The following is a 23,248-nucleotide window of genomic DNA, read 5'->3' as shown; positions in this document are numbered from 1 at the left end:
AATAAAACGAAGGAAAGACAGCTAATTTGGTAAAAGATAATGGCATTTTTCTGAGGAGCCCTTAGGCCACCCGCAACGCGTCACGCGGGTGGCCCGTATTCCGTCACGAAGGAACGAGATGGCGGCGTGACGCGTTGCGGCGCCCCGTCTCGTCCCCAGCCCGTTCCGTGTTCCGTCACGGCGTGACGAATGGCGAGACGTCTCGCCACGCGCCGAGGCGACTTGGCGCGCCCCGGCACCATGCGTGACTCCCACTCGCCGGCCCGCGAGTGGGCATCGTCACGCTGACGCAATAAATATTTTTTTAAAAAATTCGAATTAAAAAAAGTGGAAAACGGTAATATTACCGTTTATAGCCATTTTCCATTTTTTTATTTTTTTTATTTTTTTACTCTATAAATACTCCTAATTCATCCTCATTTCACACACAACTACATATCTATTCTTCCCAAATCATCTTCATTTCCTCTCCAATTTTTTTAGGATTTTAATTATGTCTTTTTTTATTTTTTTGAATTTTAAGTTGTATTTTTATTTTATGTTGTAATTTTATTTTATTTTTAATGAATGGTGTTTTTTAATTGAATTTGGTTGGAAATAAAAATAAAAAATAAAATTGAATGAATAGTAATTTAAGGGACGGTTAAGGGACGGAGTGTTGCAGGTTCCGTCCCTTAGTTAAGGGATGGAGTAAAAAAGTACAATGGGACCCGCGAATAGTAATTTAAGGGACGGTTAAGGGACGGTTTAGTGACAGCGTTGTGGATGACCTTAGTAATTATGGCTTGTCTACTTGATTTCATCTAATTTTGAGGTAAACACAATGTTTGCTTAACCTCTTGAGTGTTAGTTTACTAGGTGTAAAAATTATCAACATTAGAACAGAATTTGTTTTACTGTCAAATTAAATATTCTTGTGATAGTATATGAGTACTTTTTTGAATTGTTGAAAAGACAATTAGTTTGATTTTCACGGTATATATATAATGGGAGTAATAAAAAGTAAAAACTCATTTAGCTATGAGATATTTTAAATCATAATTTTGAAATACAGTCCATGTAAATTTTCATTCATACAACAATAATTTAATTCCATGTAAATTTTCATTCATACAACAATAATTTAAGAGTGAAAACTCTATTGCATAACATGAAAATCGAGAATGGCCGGTGATGCACAGAAAAAAAAACATGAAAATCGAGAATAAAGAGACAAATGACGCCTCAAACTTTAGAAATATGAAAGAAACTGAATTTAAAAAGTTAGTGGAATGTAGATCCAACTTTATATATTGATTTTATATACTAGAATGTGAGTAATGAGTTAGTAGAAAGTAATGTTCATTTACCAAAAATGGAAAAAGTAGATATGGATATTATTTTTTGAAAGAATCAAAATGACAAATATGGATGTTATTTCATAAATGAGAAAATATATGAGTAATGAGCTGGAAATAACTTTTTCTAAATAAAAATATTAAACAAATAAAATTAGAAAGTGCAGATATTTAACCAAATATTTTGACCTTTTAAAAGACAATTTATCCAAAAAAATATCAATCCAATTTGGCCAGCCAAAATATCTCGTTTCATCATTGCCGTATCCTTGTGGCTAATTATGATTTTGATGACTTTTTTTTACTTTACTTTATTACTTTTGAAATATTATTATAAACTAATACTCCCTTCCTCTAAATATTGTCCAACTTTGACCCACAAGCTTTTAGAAATATAATAAAATATGAGTAGGAATGAGTTAGTGGAATATGAGGTCCACTACCAAATACGATAAAAAAGTGAAATGAGACAAATTTTATGGGACGGACGGAAATGAAAAAAAGTACTCTACAAACTTTCAGGTATGGAGGGGGTAATAAATATAGAAGAAAATTATCAATATAAAATGCATCTCAATATAAATTCAGACCAAATTCTGATTGTAAAATTTACTAAGTTAATGGTCAATAATTAACTGAAAACACAGAAAATCATTACTAAATAGTTTTACGTCATATTATAAAATTTTAATTTAAAATCATATTAAGATCATTTTAAGTATCTTTATTATAATGATCTAAATATGAACTAACCTAAACATAACTTTCATAGATTTGATTCATATTAAGATTGAGTTCTGTATAATCAAAACCCTATAAAATATGTAAATCTTAGCCAACCTTTATTTGTCGGCAAATACTATCATAAAGCAATCTTCTTTTGTGGATACTATTCACCAATTATATTATATTATCACGCGTTATTATCATTAGTGTTGGAACAGCAGGAGTTGGGAAGACAACTCTTGCTAAGAAAATCTATAAAGATCCGGAAATTCAAAGCAAGTATGAGTGTCGCGCATAGAAGATTGAAGAAGGCTAATGGGTGCGGTTTTTGAATGAAGAAGAAAGCATGGAACTACTATGTGGCAAGGTGTTTGGTGATTAGATTTGCCCTCCTCAATCGCCAAGCATTGTGAAGGTCTTCCTCTCTTGACCGTCACCGTTGCCGGCATCATTTCAATATCCAAGCAGAGCAGAGACCTGGTCTACTGGAATGACATGGCGGAAATGAGGAATTCAGTACTTTTCCCGAGTTACGACTACTTATCTCAAGATCTTGAAATCATTTTTCTGTTTATGGGAGTTTTTCCTCAAGATTATGCCACTCCCCCTTCCAAGATCATCAGTATGCTCAAGGCTGAGGGGTTGCTTTCCTGGAACGAATCGGGATATATCTGAAAGAGCTAGCTTATGACTACAGCCTTGTTTTACGCATCTTGAAGAGCGTTGATAAAAATTGTTTTCACTGGCATACTGAGTCTTGATTATCCCTTCAACCATATCCAAACTTTTCAACCTTCGAGTCTTGATTATCCATCCACATATGAAAATTAGACGCCGTGGAGCTCCATCACACGTACCAATACAAGTGTGGGGCATGGAAAAGTTAGAGCATATCGAGATATTGGGAAAAAGCCTCGTAGCTCCATCTCAAGCTGTTTCATTGAAAAAGCTCACAACTCTGGTAGGGGTGAATGCTAGTATTTGTACTATCTTCAAACTCTCCAAAAGAATTCCTAAGAATTACTATGTGAATAATGAGGATCAATTAATTAAGAGAGTTAGTAGCTTTGCATAAAGATTATCTTTTAAATTTTTACTGAAAAATTGGTATTAATGTTGATGACATTGGCAAGGGGGCACAGATGAGGATACAGAGGCGAGCACCAACGTTAAAGAGCACGTGAGTTCATAGGGTTATTTTTTACTTGTAGTATGAATTATGCAAAAGATATTATTCTCTATAAGTGAATAAAAGTGATGTAATTCACTTCTGATTTGCAGGACAACCCTTTGAGGCTTTGAATTTGCTGCTAGAGAGTGATACACATGTTAATAAAAGTATGAATTTTCTCAACAAATTCACCAACTTTTCAATGATTTCTTGGTATTTTGGTTTAATTTCTTTTAAAATGAATCATGCATGGATGTTGTATTATTTGGTTGTCACTTGAATTAAGTAGGCGTTTGGCCATAAATAGTGCAAGTGAAGGGATGAGATAATGCATTGGGTAGCGAATGCCCTAAGATCGACTTCATTTAAGTGGTGTTCGGTTTATAGAGAAAATAATATCAAGATATAATCTAGGATTAAGATGTGAAATTGAGTTGTGAGATTCAAACTAATGAACCAATCATACTATATATTTAATCCCGAGATATAATCCTGCAAACTGAACTGTCGACTAAACCTAATAATGCATTTTGAGATGGGGTAATAGTTTGGTTTGGGCCCACAGCCCAAAGAAGACCCATCATTTATAAAGACTTCAACTTCAACAGATGAAATGAAGGATAGACAACTAATTTGGTAAAAGAAAATTGCCTTTTTTCCTGTGGAGCCCTTAGTAATTATGGCTTATCTACTTGATTTTATCTAATTCTGAGGTAAACACAATGTTTGCTTAACCTCTTGAGTGTTAGTTTACTAGGTGTAGAAGTTATCAACATTTGAATAGAATTTGTTTTGGTTTTAAATTAAATGTTCTTATGATATATAGTATACGGGGACTTTTTTGAATAGTTGAAAAGACAATTAGTTTGATTTTCACTGTATATGTATAATGAGAGTAATAAAAAGTAAAAACTCATTTAACTATGAGATATCTTACATCATAATATTGAAATACATTCTATGCAAATTCCATTCATACGCACAATAATTTAAGACTGAAAACTCTATTGCACAACATGAAAATCAAGAATAAAGGAAGGGACGCCTCGAGCTCATCGACCGCAAGCAAAAACCCTTCTCAAGGTGTGCCCTCGACATCTTGAGATTATGAAAGACATCGTACGTCAATATGCAGTCGCGAATCCCACAAGCAAAAAGATTTAATTAGACAATATGTCTTTCATCGGTCACCTCCATGAATAATTAGAATTTTATTACAACTATGAGATTTTTCATATTTAGTGAAATTCATATTTTAATTACTCGAGTATGAATTAACTAGGATATAAAAAATGTACACAATTGCATATTAAATGAAATAAGAAGAATTACAAAAAAAAAATAAAAAATGAAGATTCAGGATTGTGAATATCCTTAACATGGCTCTACCGGGCCTAATTTCATGGTTTGGGTTTGTTAACTTGGGTTGTATCGCCTAGCCGCCCAGGCCAAAACGGGCCGGAAAGTGAAGAGGATATACGAATATTAGCTAATGGGCTTGCTGGGCCGGTTTTAGATTTGTTCATGCTGATTCCTGTCCATTTTTGTTGGAGTTTTAATTTCTAAATAAATTAGGATTTTGATTTTGTGTATTACACATATTAAGTGCATGTAAAATAACTCTACAAAAGAAAGTGAAATCAAGAAAGTATATGCATAACATATAATATGATTTTATTCTGTATTCTTTAATCCTTTTTAATTTAATAACGTTTCATATCATACGCCGTGCCATTGAAAGATTTTGGATTGTGAGTCCTCGTCCTACCGAGGCACACATAGCTCTCCCAGAGTCCCGATTGAATGCCCGGGCAGCCACGCACTATCGTCTCCCATGGTAAGATGTATGGTGAAAAAAATAAAAAATAGTCTAATTTTATGAGACGAACTAAAATAGTATAAAAGTATTTCAACTAATAAAGCACCAACCAATTTACATTATTCCCAATAGCATGTACACCATCCGTTATTGAACAGATTATAAAGAATAAAACCTAATGAAAGATAGCAAAGAGACTGAGACAAACTCACAAAACATTTCTATTTTGTCAAGAGATGTTTCATTTTGTCTTAACACTATATAAAATTCCTATTATAAAAAACTTTAAGGCTGAATGTTAATATAATAATATTGTCTTTTATGCATAAACGGGTTTAGCATGTACGATACGTACAACATAATAAAATTAATTTCATATTCATAAGACGTAAATATACTATATATACAGTATAAAACAAAAAGTGTTTTATCCATTTTTTTTGTGTGACATTGCGTTAATTGACATTTTTTGTGTGAAATATACTATAAGAAGTAAATATGATCATAACCAAATCACAATTCACAAGATGCAAAACAGAGTTTCTCGAATATTTTAATACATAAGTATTTTATACCCAAATCGCTATAGTTTCATTTATACACCAATTGATAGTAATTTTTAATTGATAATTTTTAATTTTTTATTCCTTCGATATAAAAAAAAGTGGTGGACCTTAATATTCTCGTTTCTTGAAATTACATATCTATCTATTTACTTTAGCCTTTATATATGAAACCATTGAAAATAAAAACTTTCAACTCCATGATTGGTGGTAGGGGCTAATTTGTTGTTTCTTTCCTAGTAGCATTGCCCAAAAATTCATAACCAAGTGGGATTGAGACAGGACACCAACTTATTCTCTCTTTCACACACACAATATTACACTCTAAACATTGCACACATTAATTAATTAATTGAAAAAATATCCAGCTCATTAATCCTAGCTTCTATGCGTACAATTAAATGAAGAAAAAAATCACAGCAGCACTTTATTAAAATTTTGGTGAAATTATTTTGTGCTCCATCCATAGCTACAAAAGTAGTGGCTGCTTCTTATATCTTGAGGTCCATGGCTCTCCTTGACCAGTTGACCTTACCTTCATAGAGTACACTCATTTATACTCTTATCACCTTTTTCCTTTGGATTTAAATGGTTTATTTTTAATATTATTCATTTTGAGTAAATTATACTCTAACTCAAGATTATCAGTATATATTGGTAATATTGGAATTTCATTATTTTGACGTAATAAAAAATGGTTGGAGTCATATATGTTTATGGTCTAGTCAATAATCCCATAGTGAAAACAGCTAACTGGACTAGATATAATGAAGAATATCATAGATAAGAGCATCTCCAATAGCGGCGAGCGCACCGGCTAGCCGATTCTTGGCGCTAGCCGGTCCGCTCGCCGAACCATTGCAGCCGGCGAGAAAAACGGCGAGCGCACGCCGATTCCCGAGCGCTCGGCGATGCGCTCGCCGATCTCCTGGCCGTCATTGCAGGCTCCAATCGGCGAGCGGGATTTTTTTTATTTATTTAATTTTCGAAACACTATATATACGCGATCTACACGTCATTTTAATTTGCACCACTTGTTTTAACGAGTTTTCTCTCTATCTTAATTTCTGTACAAGATCAACAACGCGAAATGAGTAACGCGGGTGGTAGTAGTGGTGGTAGTGGTAGTGGTGGTGGGGATGCTGAGGAGTTCGAACGGCGTTTGAACGAACAGTTGGAGGCCTATACGTCCCGAGAGATCGACCGACTGATACAACGGGCCTTGCAGCCGGCGGTACCTCGACCCGTTGTCCACCGCCAAACAGTGATTGATCGGGATCACGTAGCTGCACATCAGTGGCTATTTGACGACTACTTCGCACCGGAGCCGCGGTTTAACGCCAACATTTTCAGGCGGCGTTTTAGGATGAGTAGGACCCTGTTTATGCGTATTGTTGACGCTTTAGAGCGTCGATATCTGTGTTTCCGCTTCAGGCACGATGCGGCTGGCAGACCCGGCCACACATCTATTCAAAAGTGCACTGCGGCAATCAGGCAGTTGGCCTACGGAGGCGCGGCAGATATGTGGGACGAGTACCTCCACCTCGGCGAGTCGACTGCCCTTGAATGTATGAAGTATTTCTGTCAGGGCGTGGTTGAAATATTCGGTGATCAGTACCTTCGAAGCCCTACCCCCGAAGACTGCCAGGAGCTGATGCAGATGCACGAGGCGAAGCATGGGTTCCCGGGTATGTTAGGCAGCATAGATTGTATGCATTGGGAGTAGAAGAACTGCTCCGCTGCCTGGAAAGGGTTCTACACGAAACGCTACAAGGGAAAGAATCCCACGATGATCCTCGAGGCCGTAGCTGATTACCGGCTGTGGATTTTGCATGCATATTTTGGGGTAGCCGGATCGAACAACGACCTCAACGTCCTCAACTCGTCGCCCCTTTTCAACGAGCAGTGCCAGGGCTTCGGTCCGGCCATCAGTTTTGTCTCCAATGGGAACCAGCATGATATGTGCTACTACTTGACGGATGGGATATATCCTAGGTGGCCCGTCTTTGTGAAGACGATCAGATGCGCATCAGATGAGAGGAAGGCCTACTTTGCGGAACGGCAGGAGTCGGCGCGCAAGGACGTGGAGCGCGCATTTGGTGTGTTCCAGTCTCGATGGGCGGCAATTAGGGGTCCAACGCGTTTGTGGCATGTCGACTGCATTGCTGATATAATGTACGCCTGTATTATCATGCACAACATAATTGTCGAAGATGAAGGTGTACAACTGACTAGTTGGGCCAACGGCGATAATGAAGCCGGTCCAAGCCCCGGCGTGGCCACCCCCAGCGTACGAAGTGGGGTACCTCACGATGAAGTCAGCCGCCTCCAAGCACATGCCGACATGCGCCAAGTGGAAGCTCATATTCGACTCCAAAAGGATTTAATTGAAGAGTTGTGGGCGCGGAGGACTGCACGACGTTAGTTTTTTTTTTGTAATTTTGTAATTTTTTTAATGTACCTTTTTAATTTAAATGAAATTATTGCCTTTTCCCGTTTCTGTGTCGTAAGTTGAATTCCGTATTTTGTGTGATTGTTATTTTTATAATTTTGTTTATTATGACCGGGCTATGGCTGGACTATTGTTTGTCCAATTGCTTGTTCGGATGATGTGGCAGGAGGAGTTTTAGTGCTGATGATGTGATAGAAGGAGTTTGTGGTTGTGCTATGGTTGGGCTATTGCTGTTGGAGATGCTCCAAACGTCCATCAAATTTACATGCACACCAACAAAAGAAATGTAATAGTAGGTGACAGCCTAACTGTCAACAAATAATCATGGGAAAAGAGAAACACTACATGACCAAATCACAATTTACAAATAATTATTAGAAATTGAGACTCGAGTGTTTCGTACGTAATTAGAACTTTCCAATCGTCATTTTTCAACGATAGATAGTATTTAATAAATTTAATAGTTGGACCCTAAATTGAACGCTACCAATTAATGGGCAAAAACTTTAATTGATATCTCTTCCAAATGACCAAAGACAAGTTGAATTGGGGTTATCGTCGCAATTTAGTTAATAAGATGTTTGTGTCCCGACTAATAAATTGATAGTTTGAGTTATCAAATGCAACTTAGTTAACGAATGGTACTCGTCTGACTAATAAATTAGGAACTCGAGTTATTATGGTGACGAAAGCAAACAAGAACTCAAGAACTATTATTGACTCTTTAAAAAAGTTGAGGTGGGTGTCGAGCCCTCCCCTCCATACGATGTATATATATAAGTGCTAATGTTCATATTTTCAAGAATTCACAAACACCCAATTTCAATACACAAACATGGCAATTCCCCACAAATTGTGGTGTTTTGTGTTGATCATACTTCCACATTTCATTTCCATAATTTTTGCAGATGATTATGATACCTACATTATCCACATGGATGCCTCAGCCATGCCCAAAGCCTTCTCTACTCACCACAATTGGTACTTAACCACACTCTCATCAATATCCAATCCAAACACAAACACAATCAAACCTACCACAACTCTCTCTTCATCATCCTCATCCAAACTCATCTACACTTACACCAATGCCATCAATGGCTTCACCGCCCTCCTCTCCCCCTCCGAGCTCCGATCCCTCGCCGACTCCCCTGGCTTCCTCTCCTCCACCCGGGACACGACGGTGAAGCGCGACACCACTCACTCCAACCAATTTCTCGGCCTCAACGATGACCACGGCGTGTGGCCCGCCTCCCACTACGGCCGCGACGTCATCATCGGCCTCGTGGACACCGGGATCTGGCCCGAGAGCCGGAGCTTCGGCGACGCCGGCCTCGGCCCAATCCCGTCTCGGTGGAAAGGCGCGTGCGAGAGCGGCACCCAATTCAACTCCTCGATGTGCAACAACAAACTCATCGGCGCCAGGTCGTTCAACAAGGGCCTACTCGCAAAGTACCCGAACATCACCATCGCGATGAACTCCGCCCGCGACACGGACGGCCACGGCACGCACACGTCGAGCACAGCCGCGGGCGGGGTCGCCGAGGGGGCGGACTACTTCGGGTACGCTCCGGGCACAGCCAGGGGGACCGCGACTGGGGCGCGCGTGGCAATGTACAAGGCCCTGTGGGACGAGGGGTCCGTCGTCTCTGACATCATCGCCGCCATCGACCAGGCCATCGCCGATGGCATTGACGTCATCTCCATTTCCCTAGGCATAGACGGCACGCCCCTCTATGCTGACCCTATCGCCATAGCCGCATTCGCGGCTATGGAACATGGCATCTTCGTTTCCACCTCCGCCGGCAACAAGGGCCCGTTCCTCGCGACCCTCCACAACGGAACGCCGTGGGTCCTCACCGTGGCCGCCTCGACAGTCGACCGTGAGTTCCACGGCGCCGTCGTGCTAGCCACCGGAGCCTCCGTTACCGGGCAAGCACTCTACCCTGGCAACTCCTCTGCCACAGAATTCCCCTTAATCTTCCCCAAATCTTGCACCGATGCAAAATCACTCAAAAATCTCAAAAACAGAGACATCATCATCGTCTGCGTTGACACCAATTTCACTCTCAGCGACCAGCTCTACAACGCCGGCGAATTGAAAATCGCCGGCGCCGTCTTCATCACCAACACCACCGACATCTCATTCTACACACAAACATCATTTCCCGCAATTTTCCTCACTTTCGAAAAAGGCTCTGAAATCCTCAATTACATCAACACCACATCCCAACCTAAAGCAAGCCTCAGCTTCAAGCAAACATCCCTCGGCACGAAGCCCGCTCCGCGCCTCGCGAGCTACAGCTCACGAGGCCCGTCCCCGAGCTGCCCGGTCGTCCTGAAGCCCGACCTGACAGCTCCGGGCGACCAAATCCTGGCCGCGTGGCCGTCGAATTCGGCCGTCACCCAGTTGAAATCCGGAGAAATCTACAACGACTTCAATATAATATCCGGGACATCGATGTCCTGTCCCCACGCCGCAGGTGTGGCGGCCCTGCTGCGGGGGACCCACCCCACCTGGTCCCCCGCAGCAATCCGATCCGCAATGATAACCACAGCCAGTTTTTTAGACAATACTGGTTATCCAATTGCGGACCTGGGGCTGGATAACAAACCCGCCACGCCAATCGACATGGGGGCCGGGCAGGTGGACCCGAATAGGGCGGTCGATCCTGGCCTCGTCTACGAGGCCGGGAGAGACGATTACGTCAGCCTGATGTGCGCGATGAACTTCACCGATAAGCAGATACAGACGGTGACGCGTTCGAGCAGCTACAGCTGCTCGAACGCGTCGCTGGACCTGAATTACCCGTCGTTCGTCGCGTTCTTTCGCGTGCACGATGGGAGGGATTCGGGGGCGAGGGAGATGAGGCGGACGGTGACGAATGTGGGAGGCGGGAGAGCGGTTTACGAGGCGAAAGTGACGGTGGAGGGAGGGCTAAACGTCACCGTTTCGCCGGAGAGATTGGAGTTTGAGGGGGAGAATGAGAAGAAGAGCTTTGTTTTGAGAGTGGAGGATCCGAGGTTGGTGAAGAACAACTCCATTGTTTATGGAGCTTTGAGCTGGATTGAATCTAATGGTAATCGTGTGGTTAGAAATCCGATTGTTGTTACAACTATATCTCCTGACCTTCTTCCACATGGTTGATATTGTTCTTGAAAATTTTTTTTTTTTTTTGGTATTTTAGTTTTGAGATCTTCTTCAATTGTTGTTAATGGAGACATTGATTAAACAGAAAAAGTGTTTTTGTTGTGTTGGTTTTAATTTTATGGAGAAGAGAGTGATGCATGGAATGACATATTGTTCTTGCTCGACTTATTAATACCGTCTCCTAATTTTAGGTTTTTCTTTTTAGTTTATCATACAAACTAAAAGATTGTCACATTTTTGTTGGAAAAAATTTATCTCACATTAATACTCCATATAGAATATCTTTTCTCTCTACACATAATAAAAAAACAATTTTCTAACATTTAATTATGGGACAGAAGAAGTACTACCTAGTGTGTTTTATCAAATCAATAATTTTATTATATATTGAAGGAGAAAATATGGTTAGTGAAAATGAAATAAGTGGTTCATTTACCTTATTTATAGGTATCATGATTATTTTTAATCACTATAATTTCACTCGCTCCTTGAGCATTATTTTTTTATAATCTACCATATTTATATAATGACATAATTGAACTAAACAAAAAAAAAGTACACTAATTAAATTAAAAATCAAATAATTATTCAATTTTTAAAAATAAAAATAAAAATCGAACCATGTGGCAGGTTCTAACTGGGCCACATTTAAGCATTTTGTGGAGTACTTCCATTTTCAGCGAAGTGTAAGCAAAGGTGGTGAAGCTTTGAAACTTCTTTTTTATAAAATAAAATTAAGCAGTTTGGATATGCGTTTATTTCTGAGAGAGAATTAATTTTTTGTCGATGAACTAAGCTATTATTAATTGACATTCTCTTATTCTAATAAATTTTATTTGATTGATTTATTATAGAAAAATAATTAATGTGTCGAGGACCCATTTGAAGAAAGATACAAATGCATGTGATTGATTAAAGAATGCGACTTTTGTAGTCATGTCTGTCTCTACAATTGGAGTCACTTCAAAATCTTATATTATATTTTAATAAAAATTTATCTAGCTCATGCGCTATTTGCATTTCTCTTTCCCGTGTATATAATTAAATATGTGTCACCTTATCCACCGATGATGATTTTTTTTATTGAACATATAAATATATGTTGCATGAGATGAATTTTGTGGTATACTTGATCCTCAATCATTTAGACATCAAAGAATAATTAGGAAATTGATTTTGGTAGGTAGAGATTTATTTAATGGGACCAAAACCAGCAAGTTATCTTCAAAATTAATTATTTGATTTTTGGAATCATAGGTAAAGTTGAGCCATTGAGAGTAGAGAAGGGAATTTTTTTCACAAAAAGTTAAGACAAACTTAGAAGTTCCAGCTCATCCTTGTTGGCAAATTACACATACATATGTATATAATATTAGAAAATTAAGATTTATTCAAGAATTGTACTACTATATATTTACAGAATTTCGTACTTAGTTCGAGTACAAGAAACCTTAAGATTTAATCAATACTTGTACTAATATATATTTGCAGAATTTGATGCTAGTCAATTGATGTTGTAACTAACATAGTTTCTTGTAGGAAAAGAGAAAGATCAATTTTCATTTGCAATCATAATCCAAAGTTATTTCATTTTGCAATGTATTGAGCTATATAATCTGTTTCATTACCATCCTTTTATTCTCTTACATTATTAATCATGTATCTCATTATAAACTATTCTCTTAATTTTATTTTTTACTACCTACTAACAATAGAGGTCGAACTTTGAGCATTCCTTTAAATTTTTCATACATTATTTTAAAAATTCTTTATTACTATTTCATATACATTACATTTGCTAACTAAAATATGGAATTTATTTAAATAAAAAATTTACATGATTAAAATTATAAAATTATAGGTTTATTGAAAGTAGAAACATATTAAAATTCTAAAACTAAACTATTGAAATAGAGAATGTGGAAAAGGATATTAACGTGTGGGTCAAAGTAGATAAGGATATTTGTAAAGTTCCAGTTATTATAAAATAAAAATAGGAATAGCTCTCAAACATTTTTCGATTCCTTTTTCTTCAATCTATATTTATTTCTTTGAACGCTACAAGAAGGATATGTTCATTTTCTTGGTTTTGGTTCATTACAAAATAACATTATGAAGTGACAATTATAATACGTACATATATAGGAGTAAGTCAAGGGCAATATTATTATTCAAGTAATAAATGAAAAAAGTATTATTGTGGTGTCACCTCTAGAAAATTAAATATTGATAGATTTATTAGTGGGAATTTCGTGAAAAAGACAGAGAAAATTCATGATAATTTCTTGGAATCACGAGCGTCGGTAACAAATGAAAATATTCGTTTTTTAGGAGAAAATTTTATGAGAAAAAAAATACGGGTTAACCGAGATGTATAATCTCAATTTATATAAAAAAATATAAACACGTAGTATTTCTTTTGCAGAGAATATGTTGTTTCGATTTATTTTCAGTTATAAAATAGGAAAATACTATAATGCTAGGATTAAACTTATTAGGCATTTTTGAAGTTCTCGTGTCGTGTGGAATTTAAGTAAGCTATAGAGAATAGAAATTGTGTATTCAATCAATTTTTTAAAAGACAATTATTTCCCCATGATAGATCAAAATTACGATTCATCGTTGATAAGCTCAATTGAATAAAATTACATCAATTTTATCACGACAAAACAAAAACTGTCGTATGTCAAAAACAAATTTCATGTGCGTGACGCCGTATGAATTCTTCCACTATCACGATTAGACCAAGTCTAAGGGAAAATGAAAAGTCAACCAAGGGCAAAATGGAATTTTTGTAATTATATATATATATATATATATATATATATGGTTTTGATCCATGCAAAATCATTCTTAATACAAAAATGCAGAACCAAGCATACAAAAGTCATTTTTAGGTCATTGTAAGCTTATTTTTACGTCATTATAGTAAGGATGACATGAAATGATCTTAACATGACCTCAAATCCAAAGTTTATAATATGACCTAAAACTGCTTTACAATGACCCTCCGTGTTTTTGTTTAATTATTGACCATTGGATTGTCAAATCTCATGGTCAGGATTTGGTCTGGATTTTGTATTGAGATCAAGTTTTGTATTGATCATTTTCCTATATATATATATATATATATATATATATATATATATATATATAGTAGTGATCTAGGGCAAGGGTCCCTTAAACATATAACTAGAGAATAAATCACAGCCACAAGATCAAGAAAATCAAGGGTTAATATTAATGCATGTGATCAACAGATATCTACGAGGTTCAGTTTTCATCGCTGCAGCTGCCAAGTATTATGAATTACGAAAAGAAATAGAAAATTTTCCCCCAATTTAAACCAGAAAACTGGTTTCTACATATCCAAATACAGAAAACAGGGCATTGATAACAAGCTTAAATGGAAAGCAGGCTCGACGAAAACTTTAATTTGGAAACGTGATTTGATATTAGACTAAATGTGTTTGAAAAGGAAAGTTATTCATAAATTTTGGCGATGTGAACAAATCGGCGGCCATTGAGGAAAACAGATACTCCTATATTAATGAGGGATGAGAGATTACGTCGAAGGTCGTTGCTCGCATTGCTGCACCCGCAAAATAAATTCGATTGATTTGAAGTCCACACATCGCGCCCTAGGAAAACACATCACTATTAGCATGATTTTAGTCCACTGATGTTAATAAAACACATCACTATTAGCATGATTTTACTTCACTCTTATTTACAAAACACATCACTCTTAGCATGATTTTACTTCACTCTTGTTTACAAAACACATCACTCTTATTATGATTTTACTTCACTCTTGTTTACAAAACACATCACTCTTAGCATGATTTTACTTCACTCTTATTTACAAAACACATCACTCTTATTATGATTTTACTTCACTCTTGTTTACAAAACATATCACTCTTATTATGATTTTACTTCACTCTGGTTTACAAAACACATCACTCTTAGCATGATTTTACTTCACTCTTGTTAACAAAACACATCACTATTAGCATGATTTTACTTCACTCTTCTTAACAAAACACATCACTATTAAAATATACTTAAATTAAGTGTGGATCTGTGCTATAAAATGGTGAAGCAAGTTTCATTTTTGACTGTAATAGGCAACCTGCATGACAGTGGGTCCGGCCCTTATTCTTGTTGTGATTAATGAATTCGTTGCGTATTCTATTTGACTATTAAAATATACTTAAATTAAGCGTGGATCTGTACTATAAAATGGTGAAGCAAGTTTCATATATATTGACAAATCTTGATTGAGATCATAAAAAGTCAGAGGCAGGAAAAAAGTTGGTTTTGGGAAAAAAGAGTGGGATACAGTCGAACCCTAAGGCGAAGGGTGGCAAGCCAAAATCCGAAGCAGTCGCAGCTCATTCTTTCTTCCCTCATGAAGAGATCCATACAGATAAGAGCCGAAGAAGTCGACGAGATCACCACCGACGGCGGCGGTGCAGCCGCCGGAGACGTCTGAGAAGGCGTCAGAGTGGGCGGAGCCTGCGGCAGCTCCGCCACAGAGACAGCGAAGGAGTGGGTGGTGACGGAGAAATTGGGTGATAAGCTGAACAACTAGGGGAGCAAGAGCAAGAGATCACTTTATTTGTTCCACTTATTTGTGTGGCTGAGATTTGTTCTCTAGTTATACACTTAAGATTAGTTATATCTTGATCACTACCCTATATATATATATATATATATATATATATATATATATATATATATATATATATATATATATAGAGTTGTGATCATATGATAACCCCCAATTTATGTGATAACCCTATAACCAAATATGGACCACACATATTTTCTAATCTTGTGGCTGAGATTCAAACTTAGATTTACTTCATAAAAAAAGGAGCAGGAGATAAATATGTCATTTCTCTCATTTAATTTCTGAATTTCGCTCCATTCTTTCATTCTCTCTCAGTTCGATTCTCTCCTCTTTCTCAGCGATTTTGTTTCCATATTCCTCTTCTCATCGATTTTGTTCCCAGATTTGATGGTGTTGAGGGAAGAATTCTGGTTGATGAAGCTTCTGAAGCGGTAGACGACGCCGGATCTGGAACAGAATCGTACCGTCTCTTCCCGGAAGAAGGCCGGCCGAGAAATGTTGACTCTCCTCGCCACCGTCGTTAGACAAAGCTAGAGAGTCTTAATTTCGTTCCAAAAATAATTGTACCATAAAAAATGAGAAAGATGGTGCATGTACAATTTGATTGGTACACCTCAAAACTTTATATATATCTTTCTTTTGTAATATCAGCTGAAACTAAACTCAACATCAACTCAGTTTTATAATTAATTTGATGATGATTTTATTCGAATGGGTGAGATCTTCTTTATTTGTTCAGTAAAATTTTTTTTGAAAGAGGTTTTAGTGTCTTTTTTATCTGTAATCTTGCCTAGTAGTTAAACATAAAAAATCATTTTTTGTATATTTGATGAGCTATCCAATACATAGTTGTCTACATGTTCTTCATTTTAGTGATGCTAAAATGATAGTTTTGCCGGATAGAATGATACTCTGAGTTGATAAAATGATAGTTTTGCCGGATAGAATGATACTCTGAGTTGATAAAATGATAATTTTATTTTTATCCCCTGAAACTATCATTTTATCCCCTGAAACCATCATTTTATCAAGTGCAACTATCATTTTACATTCTGAAACTATCATTTTATCCACTGAAACTATCATTTTATCCAGTGCAACTATCATTTTACCTTCTGAAACTATCATTTTATCCCCTGAAACTATCATTTTATCCAGTGCAACTATCATGTTACCTTCTGAAACTATCATTTTATCCCCTGAAACCATCATTTTATCAAGTTCAACTATCATTTTACCTTCTGAAACTATCATTTTATTCTCTGAAACTATCATTTTATCCCCTGAAATCATCATTTTATCAAGTGCAACTATCATTTTACCTTCTGAAACTATCATTTTATCCCCTGAAACTATCATTTTATCTCCTGAAACTATCATTTTATCTCCTGAAACTATCATTTTATCCCCTGAAATGATAGTTGAATTGCATGGATGAATAAGTATCCAACTTCAGAGGTTGATGACTGTGCAATGACCTGCCTCTTTCTCAACTCAACAACCAATTCAACACCACACCCACTAAGCCCAACTCACACAACACTAATACTCCATGTTTTGGTAATCGTTTAAGATTTCCAACTACTATATGTTTTATTACTGTATATTGTGGGATGTGATTCAAGCTTCTTCATAATTACTGTTGTTTCTTCGATAATTTTTTTATTTTCGTGTATTATAATTTCTTGAAATCACATCTTATTTAGAATAATGTTTTTTTATATAGCGTTGTTGTAAAATTAATTTTTTTCCTTTTGTCTATATAATACAACAATTCGGATGGGAAATTAAATTAATTACCAGTATATGGCATTATGACAAAATGAATATAGTTTTCATTTATATTTATTATCTATTTTTATTGATTAGGATGATCGATTGATTTGTAGGTATGTACATAACTGGCGACCCGGCCGTGTTTTGTGAACAAGAGTGAAGTAAAATCAGAATAAGAGTGATGTGTTTTGTGAACAAGAGTGAAGTGTTTTCTGAACAAGAGTGATGTGTCTTTGATTTTTTGCTATATTGAATTTTTTTCTAATATCCATAAAGCTGCTGCAGCTGAAATAAGGTCTAAGATGCGTGATTGAAACACAATTGCAAAGGACACAGCAGAGGACACGACAAAGCACGACAAAATAAGGTCTAAGATGCGTGATTGAAACACGATTGCAAAGATGTGTGAGGTACCCACGCGAAGCTCTTTCGATGATGAAGACAATGGTAGTCTCAAAATAGGATTTGGACCCCCTCTTGATAGGCAGATTAACGTTTGAAGCAGACCCCAGCCTCATCTTGGCTCATTTTGACCTTTTTTTACCTATTTTAACTTCAAACACTAGATAAACTCATCAAAGCACCTTTATAGTGAAATATGGACATAAACTCTAAGATAATGAAATGAAAGCACACAAAAGATCATGTTTAATGTCCAATAAAACAGTTAAAATCCGAGTTTATCATTGAATGATACTCTGAGTTGATAAAATGATAGTTTTGCCGGATAGAATGATACTCTGAGTTAGATTTATAGTTGTTTCACTGATGTTAAGTGATTATGAAAACCGTAGTTTATGTGGTTAGATTTATAGTTGTTTCACTGATGTTAACTGATTATGAAAATCGTATGGCCTTTGTATTATGTTTACATGGTTAGATTTATAGTTGTTTTGCAAATAAGAGTGAAGTGAAATCATAATAAGAGTGATGTGTTTTGTGAACAAGAGTGAAGTGTTTTCTGAACAAGAGTGATGTGTTTTGTGAAAAAGAGTGAAGTGTTTTCTGAACAAGAGTGATGTGTTTTGTGAACAAGAGTGAAGTGTTTTCCGAACAAGAGTGATGTGTTTTGTGAACAAGAGTGAAGTAAAATCAGAATAGGAGTGAAGTGTTTTGTGAACAAGAGTGATGTGTTTTGTGAACAAGAGTGAAGTAAAATCAGAATAAGAGTGATGTGTTTTCTGAACAAGAGTGATGTGTTTTGTGAACAAGAGTGAAGTAAAATCAGAATAAGAGTGATGTGTTTTGTGAACAAGAGTGAAGTGTTTTCTGAACAAGAGTGATGTGTTTTGTGAAAAAGAGTGAAGTGTTTTCTGAACAAGAGTGATGTGTTTTGTGAACAAGAGTGAAGTGTTTTCTGAACAAGAGTGATGTGTTTTGTGAACAAGAGTGAAGTAAAATCAGAATAAGAGTGATGTGTTTTCTGAACAAGAGTGATGTGTTTTGTGAACAAGAGTGAAGTAAAATCAGAATAAGAGTGATGTGTTTTGTGAACAAGAGTGAAGTGTTTTCTGAACAAAAGTGATGTGTCTTTGATTTTTTGCTATATTGATTTTTTTTCTCACATAAGGTCTAAGATGCGTGATTGAAACACGATTGCAAAGTACATAGCAGAGGACACGACAAAACACGATTTGTAATTGAAACTATCATTTTATCATTCCAAACTATCATTTTATCCACATAAACTATCATTTGAAACTATCATTTTATGCAAAAGTATCATTTTATCATTTGAAACTATCATTTTATCCACTGAAACTATCATTTTATCCCCTGAAACTACCATTTTATCCCCTAAAACCATCATTTTATTAAGTGCAACTATCATTTTACCTTCTGAAACTATCATTTTATCCTCTGAAACTATCATTTTATCAAGCGCAACTATCATTTTACCTTCTGAAACTATCATTTTATTTGATAATATTAGCTTTCAATACAACTTTCAATTTGTTGCGATTTTATTAACAAGCTAAAATCTCCAAATCAAAAATTGAAGATCAGTATTATTCCTTTCATTTCTTAAAAGTACTGTTATTTTCATTCGTCGAAAATGTTTTCCACAACTCATTACCTCTAATTAATAATGTGGACAATAGTCACAATACAACAAGCAAAGTTTAGTACTCTCCAAATTTTGGGATTTTAGATAAAAAATATTTATGTATATTAATCATATCAAAATTATCCATATGCACTGTATATTATTCCGCAGCATTCTACACAACGCGACATTGCTTCCCCCACCCTACACTACCCCCCTTCCCCAAAAAAACAATAATATTTCTCACACACAAACCCACACACAAGTATATATTCACATCACACAGTGAGAGTGAGTAAAGGCAAACTAGCTTATGCTATATTTACAGAACAACGGTGCGTCGTGATCTCGATTCATTCACAAATCCAAGCAGATTACTCACTTGTATACGCATACACTCTCTATCTCTACACATACATTAATATACCGTGGCGACATGGCGGCTGAAAAGGCGGAGGCGGCGGTGGCGCTGATGGACTCGGAAGGGGACGGGTTGTTGGGTTTGGAGGATTTCGTGAAGATAGTGGAGGGAGCGGGAGGGGAATAGAGGCAGAGCGATTTGATAGATCAAATTTTGATATATCCGAAATGACAATTTTGCCCTTATATAACCGAAATATGATAATTTTATTTGATAAAATGATAGTTTTGTTAGATTAAATCTACACCACATATTTTAAAAATGTGTGGTGGAGATTTAGTTATAGGGTTATCACACAAATTGAGGTTATCATTATAATGCACCCATATATATATATATATATATATATATATATATATATATATATGGATGTATTCATTTCCTTTTCCTATATTTCCTCCTTTTTCCTTCTTAATATCAGCCATTAGATTAGAGAAATGGACGGTCAAGATCAACATTGGGTAATTAATCCCGTGTTGCATTATTTGTCCTATTTTGTGCATTATGAGGGTACAATAGTAATCTAATAATGGCTGGAAACCGCTACGAATAATGCACCACATGGTCACGAGTAATGCATATAATTGACTATATAATGCACAATATGTGAACTGCAATGCATACGAATAAGATGTACCATGTTATGATGTTTGGACACACGTTTCTTGTTTCCCCTAAGGGTTTAATAAGCTTAGGGGCTAGGGTATAGTACGTAGACACGTATGTAATCTTCACATGGTAACGAGTAATGGATATAATTGACTATATAATGCACAATTTGTGAACTGCAATGCATACGAACAAGATGTGCTGTGTTATGATGTTTGACACACGTTTCTTGTTTCCACTAAGGGTTTAATAAACTTAGGGGCTAGGGTATAGTACGTACGCATTAATAACAAATTATAAAACGATACGAATAATTCACCAAATTGTCACGAGTAATGAATGTTATTAACTATATAATGCACAATATGTGAACTGCAATGCATACGAATAAGATGTACCATGTTATGATGTTTGACACACGTTTCTTGTTTCCCCTAAGGGTTTAATAAGCTTAGGGGCTAGGGTATAGTACGTAGACATTACTAAATGCACGTATGTAATCTTCAATCCGTTGATTAACCCATATACACAATACCTCTAATAATGCATAATATACTGAGATAATGACAATTAACAACTACATAATGCACTACCTAAACCAAATAATGCACATACGTATATTCCAATAACAACAATTTGTTAGTAATGTCTACGTACTATACCCTAGCCCCTAAGCTTATTAAACCCTTAGGGGAAACAAGAAACGTGTGTCACACGTCATAACATGGTACATCTTATTCGTATGCATTGCAGTTCACATATTGTGCATTATATAGTTAATAACATCCATTACTCGTGACAATTTGGTGAATTATTCGTATCGTTTTATAATTTGTTATTACTGCGTACGTACTATACCCTAGCCCCTAAGCTTATTAAACCCTTAGGGGAAACAAGAAACGTGTGTCAAACATCATAACACAGCACATCTTGTTCGTATGCATTGCAGTTCACAAATTGTGCATTATATAGTCAATTATATCCATTACTCGTTACCATGTGAAGATTACATACGTGTCTACGTACTATACCCTAGCCCCTAAGCTTATTAAACCCTTAGGGGAAACAAGAAACGTGTGTCCAAACATCATAACATGGTACATCTTATTCGTATGCATTGCAGTTCACATATTGTGCATTATATAGTCAATTATATGCATTACTCGTGACCATGTGGTGCATTATTCGCAAATACCAAAATGTGGCAGTTACTTTTCCGTCAAATGTCAATAATAACCCTGTAATGCATACAACCACCTTCTATAATGCAACACGGAACCAGTTTTATAGAATCAATCTGATCCGTTGATGCCTTAGATCTAACGCGTAATATTAAGAAGGAAAAAAGATCTAAGATGTGAAAAGGAGAATAACGCTCCCCTATATATATATATATATATATATATATATATACGGACATGATGAATTGAAATTTTTTAGGCTAATTGAGAATTTACAGTATCACCCACTCATTTTGTGGTCCAAAAATTTCCCACATAAAAAATAATTTTAGATTAATTAATTTTAAAAAGGTAGAATGGTAATTACCTGTTGACAATTGAAAAATTAACATCAAAATTTCCCTAATTTTTACTCCAGTGAATTTCCTCAATGTCTAAGAGCATTTGCAACGGTGGACGGACGGCGTCCGTCCGTCCGTGCCGCTGGCAAGGACGAGCTCCACCGCCGCTGCGCTCGCGCTGCTGTACGGCGCTGCTCGATGCATCGAGCACGTCCGTGCCAGCGAGCAGCTGATGTGGCGGCACGCGATTGGGCAACGGCATAGCCGTTGCCTTTGAATTTTTTTAATTAAAAATCGGTTTTTAATTTAAAAAACCGATTAAAAATAAAAAAAATTTCCACTTCCCAAAAAAAATATATATCCGTTTTTTACTGTTTTCCATCATTTTTTAATTTTTTAAATATTTTTTTCCCCCAAAAATACACATTTTCATCTATAAATATCTCTCTTTCATACCCAAAAATTCACCTCACACTACACAATTCTCATCTTCACTCTCTAATTTCCATTCTCATTCTCATGCTCATCTTCATTCTCTCATATCCATTCTCAATCTTTCTTCCACTCCTACAACATAACAATGTCTGGCCAAGGCGATGACCCCCCGCCCTCCCACGGTTGGAACCCTGAATGGTTCGGTTCACAACCGTTTCCTAGTCCGGAAACGGAATATTCGGCCCCTCCTCAAATCCAAAGTTCGGGCGTTCCGGGGGGCTACCGGCCATACCCAATCGACGACCAAGGTGCTCCCGAAGGGCGATACGGGTGGACACCGGAGCCTAGGCCGACCGCCCCCTCCCAAACTCCGACTCCTCCTACTCGCGGTGTCCGCACACCATACACTCCGGCGGAGATGGATAAATTGTTCACGGCTTACTTGGAAATCTCCGAAGATCCGGTGGATGGCACGAAACAATCCGGCGATCACTTTTGGTGGCGCATCGCTCGCCGGTACAATGAAAACCGACCGCCGGGAACAATCAAGCGCAACGAGAGTATGGTGCACAACGCCATC

General features: G+C 36.7%; 1 protein-coding gene and 1 long non-coding RNA gene across 2 annotated transcripts; both read left to right on the top strand.

The window, feature by feature from the left end:
- The first annotated feature begins 2,232 nt into the window (after window positions 1-2,232).
- Window positions 2,233-3,421, top strand: LOC121764766. The gene is made up of 2 exons (XR_006042620.1): window positions 2,233-3,243; window positions 3,345-3,421. It is a non-coding gene; the product is annotated as an uncharacterized LOC121764766 (long non-coding RNA).
- A 5,359-nt stretch (window positions 3,422-8,780) lies between these two features.
- LOC121764671 (subtilisin-like protease SBT3) lies at window positions 8,781-11,391 on the top strand. Its single transcript, XM_042160692.1, has one exon. It carries the CDS (start codon window positions 8,904-8,906, stop codon window positions 11,214-11,216), a length of 2,313 nt encoding a protein of 770 aa, XP_042016626.1. The 5' UTR covers window positions 8,781-8,903; the 3' UTR covers window positions 11,217-11,391.
- The last annotated feature ends 11,857 nt before the right edge of the window (window positions 11,392-23,248 follow it).

This window comes from Salvia splendens, chromosome 14 (assembly GCF_004379255.2).
Source record: "Salvia splendens isolate huo1 chromosome 14, SspV2, whole genome shotgun sequence".
NCBI lineage: Eukaryota > Viridiplantae > Streptophyta > Magnoliopsida > Lamiales > Lamiaceae > Salvia > Salvia splendens.
This window is presented reverse-complemented; position numbering and strand designations above follow the sequence as displayed.

Bases quoted from the DNA above. Each gene is read 5' to 3' on its own strand.
- LOC121764671 (XM_042160692.1), top strand. From the start codon at position 8,904: ATGGCAATTCCCCACAAATTGTGGTGTTTTGTGTTGATCATACTTCCA.